General features: G+C 49.1%; 1 protein-coding gene across 1 annotated transcript; it reads left to right on the forward strand.

Moving 5' to 3' along the window:
• Positions 1–764: 764 nt before the first annotated feature.
• LOC119380478 (acanthoscurrin-2-like) lies at positions 765–5,063 on the forward strand. Its single transcript, XM_037648987.2, has 4 exons — positions 765–776; positions 2,075–2,213; positions 3,236–3,465; positions 4,742–5,063. The coding sequence occupies exons 1-4, from the start codon at positions 765–767 to the stop codon at positions 5,057–5,059; spliced, it is 699 nt and encodes a 232-aa protein (XP_037504915.2). The 3' UTR covers positions 5,060–5,063.
• Positions 5,064–5,314: the final 251 nt, after the last annotated feature.

Raw genomic sequence — 5,314 nt, forward strand, 5'->3', positions numbered from 1 at the left:
GGAAAAAGAATAAGCGCAAAAAAAGAAAGCAAGAAAACAGATGTAGTACGGAATAAAGAACATCACGTATACGACAAAAGGTCAGGGCGAAAGCAAAGCAGGGCCCGGTGCAAGCCCATAGCTGGAGCAGTAAAACGAGCATGTTAACAACGGTGTTCCGGTGACGAGACTATCGGCGAGAAAAATCTATGAGCAACGTCGAGCACGAACGATAGCGGCCTCATCAAGGGGTGCACGGTGCGGGGCAAGTATAGGGCTTTCTGAAAGGCAGTGCCAGAAACAACAAAGAACCAAAATAAGTGGGCCCCGTGGCATAGGAACAAAACGTTTTCCTTCCTGGCGCTTCCTGCGAAGAGAAGGCCCACCACTTCCTCGACCGGCCAACGGAACGAGCCGCCCACCATCAGCGCTCTGCCGCAGCGGCGGACTTTTCAAATCTGGGGCGACTCCGCGAAGACGCGTGTTCGGCTGTGGGGATACGTCGGCGCTCTCTCTGGCCCACCGTGTGCACCTCCTCTCCCGCCTTCACTTTCGGCGGCCGAGTTTGTCTCACGCGCCCGGGAAAGGGCAGAGAGGTGGCTGGAGATCAAAGAGAAAAAATGCCGGCAACAAAACGCACAACTCGAAAAAAAGCGCGGAGAAGAACGAAAGGAGGTCGATCACCCTTTCGCTTTGCCGAGGAAGCCAGTATAAAAGGGAGGACGGGGAAAGTTCGGAGCTACATCACAGCGGGCATTCCCTGCTCAGCTGGTCCAAGTATCGCCATGCGCTCCCTGGTGAGTCCGAGAAGCCCAACGCTCGCTTCCGACCGGCGCAAATCGCCGGCGCCGACGGCGTACACTGCGTTCCCCGGCCCGTTGCGCAACTCTCGATGGATTTCACTGCATGTCGCACGTGGTAACACTCGACGGCGATACGGCGGCCACTATTTAACGGAGTGCTATGTTTTAAATGTCCGTCTTGTTACCTCAATTTTGTTTTTACTTACAGCGCTAATGTCCTCGACTGTCGTCATTTTTTATTGTATTTTTTTTTGTCTTCCAAGGCATCGTCAGTTGAATTCTCATTCGACAATTTTTTTTTATTACAAATCCATATACCACTATACCTTAAACCTCTGCAACGAATCATTAATCTCAGATGGATTGCCCTATTCAACGCATATGTAGACACCGGAGGCACGCGTCTCTTCTGCCTTCTTCCGTGAGTTAAAGTGTGTTCGAGGTTTGGTTGAATATCGCAAGAGCCAATTCATGCGCAGCTGTATTCTTCCTAAGCAGCCTTTTATTTTCGGGGTTCTTGTCCAGTGGTGTTGATGTTGCCTTCTTCCTTGGACTGATATCGCGATGCTGGGCCATGAGTCCGAATTTTTCGCCTTCAGGGTCCCTACAGCATAGATTGAAATAATAATGCCACTGTCGTCACTGGAGCGGCTATATACAGAGGACACGCAATTCGTGACGTTGTCTGTCTTCTGTAAAGGCTGTCCGTCTCGTTCATATTGTTCGACGAGTTTTCGAGGTTTCCGTTAGTGTTAGAATCTACTTGAAACGTGAAATCCGCTGCTTCTGAGATTCACATATCCGCCTACCAACAGGACTCGCATTCTAAATGGCGCTAGAAACGGACCGAATAAGGAGGGAAAAAAGTGAGGTGAGCTCAGATCGGACGCAGTTCAACGTAAGAGAAATCAGGAGGGACAGCAATATCTAAGAGAAAACGCAATAACATTACGCTCAAGGAAAGATAAACCCGGGAGGGCCGATCGCGATCTTCCTTCTTGAGCCGGTTCTCCTATATTCGTATTGTGAGGAACTGGGTCAGACTGGGTGGCAGATCTCTTATATGAAGTGATGTCACATTGACTGCTTTATGTATTAGAACTCCACCGGGAATACGTCGTCGCAGCTCTCCTTCACCCTTCTCCTCTCCTCTCTCTCTCTCTCTCTCTCTCTCTCTCATTTCCGACCTCTTTCTACACAAATAATGGCCGACAGATGCTGTACCTGGTGTGCCAGAAAGTACAAGTAGCCAGGATGCGCAATTAACTTACTATGTTTGGATACCTTTTCAGATACTGTTGTCTGCAGTCGGCCTCGCCCTCGCCGGCAACCTTGGCGGCGGCGGCGGCGGAGGCTTCGGCGGCGGTGGATTTGGCGGCGGTGGCCACGGCGGTGGTGGTTTCGGCGGCGGCGGTGGTCATCACGGCGGTGGTAGGCTACTGTTTGATCTCCAGTGCAGACTGTTCTTATCGTAGGAATACCAGAAAAATCCAGAAAGCCTCTCTTATAATTATCAAAGCTTTACAAAAGCACCGTGATACGGCTTAAATCGTAAATGACCCGCAACAGCGTGAAATCATGAAGTAAAGTTTAGAGAGCGTTTACTTAACTATGTCGACAAAATTTGCGCTATGCTTATGTTTCGTACGAAAGTTAACGACAAATATATTGATAAAAAGAATTTGCCGGAAATTTAGGTATTTTGCTCCAGTGGCTAGCTTAGGTTAATTTTCGGTATTGCTCACGAATGAGAACGCCACAAGGAGAACTGAGAAGCGGGTTTACCGGCATTATTTATCAACGTGTCTCAAGGCCTGAAGAACTCGAGACCTCACGAGCGCTTCAAGCTTGCTGAAGCTGTATGTACAGGAAACTTTTTATGAAGAATTGCGCGTGCTTCTTTGTTTACAGGCTGTGTCCGAACCAACCTCTACGAGAAAGCAATATATATCGTTAAACAACGTGCACCTTTAAACGACGTTTAGCCTTTCTTAGACATATTCACTGTGATATATTACCCTGAATCGCAGTTTTAGTCGGAGCTGCCATATCAAGTATATTGGGTTATCGTAAATGCACTGTTAATTGTATTGAATGATACTGTTTCTAAACTGAATTTCCCAATGAAAGCTGGTATGAATGAATAGCGACTATAGCGAACTTGTCACTTAAAGCTACAAATTTGCACAAAATTGCTTAAAGCTTAGGCACTATAATGTTTAACAGCCTGCAAATGATATCGAGCATAATTATAGAAGACGGATAATATTTACAAAAAGTTAAAGCTGCTCACTGATAATAATGCTCTGCACAGCATTATTAATATGTGTGCACAGCCTTTGGCGAGAACTTTGAGACATCATACACAGTAGGCGATGAGGGCTTCTTGAAGAGACGAACATGCGAACATGCCTGCATAGCGAAGGCACTCATTCGTGGTTGTGTGTCCGTAGGTGGTGGCGGTGCCGGTGGCGGAGCCGTAGTCAGCACATCTGTGGTTGAAATCAAGAGCCTCGGATCAACCGGAGGTGGTGGTGGCGGAGGCGGTCACCACGGAGGTGGTGGCTTTGGCGGCGGCGGCTTCGGCGGCGGAGGATTCGGTGGCGGCGGTTTCGGCGGAGGTGGACACCACGGTGGCGGTGGTGGCGGCGGCGGCGGTGGCCAGGTTGTAGGAGCGTACAAGGTTTGCACTCTTTTTCTTTGCACGCCAAGCTAATGCTGAAGCCAAGATATATAAGGGGTAGATGACGCAGCTGCAGTGTAAAAAGGAAGATAAGGTTAGATAATAATTCCCTAGATTTATCAAAAGAATGAAATCGAGATATGAACGCAGCTTCATAATAGTACAATATACAGTATGAGGATGTAGGCTTAATTTCACAATTTCACAACCAAACGAAGCGACGGTGCGCTTCGGTCGCCTGCGTGCGTCAGGGATGCTCGGCGTGAAAGTGGGTGCATTTTAAATACCGCAACTCGTTCTTAACACTACTCGGGGTGCAGAACAATTAGTAACCTGATCATACATGTTTAACCGTACATTTTCGAGGTGTTAATTTGCGTTGATACATTACATCGTGCGTTGGTATTGTTGCGATGTTCTGATTGAGGAAGGGCACGACGTGACAAAAACTAAAGCAAAAAGGTTGTTACAATTGACTTGCTTAAGCGAATCGATGTTTATTGGATTGGCTGCCGACAAACGCTGACAGTTTTCTGCTAATTTCATCTCGTGCATGGCGGCGACCGAGGTACGGCGCGAGCGACGTTGCGGCTCGTGCACCATAATGGCGCGCTGTCCCGTTGCACCTATGGTGCTCACATAGGTTAACGTAGCGCGTTTTTTAAAGCGAAATACGCACTGATATGTGAACTCAGTCAAGGCTACCTTGTGGTCTCGTTAGCCACATGTGTCTTATACTGGATGACGCCACGGGCCGCGCATGCGCTGTTCCACGCGAGCTGCGAGTTTCTTCAGGTTACAGAGGAACTTCATAACGTTCTCAAGTTCTCAGAGTAACCTGAAAGAATTGAGTTCTTTCAGTAATTTCCAACAGTACCACTGCGTTCCAGCCAAGATCACGGGACGTTCTGCAAAAGAATCGAGTGTTCACATCGTCTTTCCGTGGTAATTTACTTAAATTGTTTATATGACCATTTAAGGCTAATGTTTCGTTTCCTTCCTTTTGGTCGTTTTGCAGCTATCATCTTGCATGGGAAATTTAGCCCTATGCTGGAATCAGGTGAAATATTTTTGCCAACCAAGACGCGAAGATACTATTGAAACCGCTATTGAAATCGCACAGTAATCGCTATTGCGAGGGCGACAAACATTTAAAAGGCAGCTAAATGCAGAACACGAAGCTCAGACCAGTCTGGCAGTCATACCAGTGACAGCTGTAGCAATGCTGACGGTGTTGACAATGTTTACAATGCCGCACGAATCGATGTCCATGTAGGCTGGCCCTGCCTACTTGGTCAAGGCGTTGCAACCCATCAGTGGTGGCGTCGGTGGCGTCGGTGGCGGAGTCCACGGTGGTGGATTCAGCGGCGGCGGCGGCGGCGGCTTCGGCGGTGGACATGGCGGTGGATTCGGAGGTGGCGCTGTTGGAGGCGGAGGTGGCACTGCTACTTATCACGTTACTGTCAAAGGTGGCGGCGGCGGCGGCGGTGGAGGAGGATACGGCGGCGGCGGCTTCGGTGGCGGAGGACACCACGGAGGCGGCGGCGGCGGCGGCGGCCACGGTGGTGGAGGAGGCGGGGGAGGATGGTGGTAGGACACATCAGGTAAGGGCTGTACTCCTGGGAGGGAAGGAAGAATACCTTGCGGTAGCTAAGAAGCCCTTTTCATGCAATGAAAGCTTTCCGTGAGGGGATGCCGACTACTGCGTGTGAGCAAGCGATATTAAATTATTTCGATTCAAGGACATCGCGAACGTGATAAAACTTGGTCCCTGGCTATTTTTCGGCACATTACCTTGAGCTCAACTATTTCATTTCGCACTGCATATGCCTAAGTGGCACTAGTAAGC

This window comes from Rhipicephalus sanguineus, chromosome 1 (genome assembly GCF_013339695.2).
Source record: "Rhipicephalus sanguineus isolate Rsan-2018 chromosome 1, BIME_Rsan_1.4, whole genome shotgun sequence".
Classification (NCBI taxonomy): domain Eukaryota; kingdom Metazoa; phylum Arthropoda; class Arachnida; order Ixodida; family Ixodidae; genus Rhipicephalus; species Rhipicephalus sanguineus.

What these genes read in the sequence shown, in the direction of transcription:
- LOC119380478 (XM_037648987.2), top strand. An exon ending in CGGTGGTCATCACGGCGGTG is followed by an intron (nt 2,214 to 3,235) that starts GTAGGCTACTGT and finishes GTGTGTCCGTAG; the next exon opens with GTGGTGGCGGTGCCGGTGGC. An exon ending in AGGTTGTAGGAGCGTACAAG is followed by an intron (nt 3,466 to 4,741) that starts GTTTGCACTCTT and finishes ATGTCCATGTAG; the next exon opens with GCTGGCCCTGCCTACTTGGT.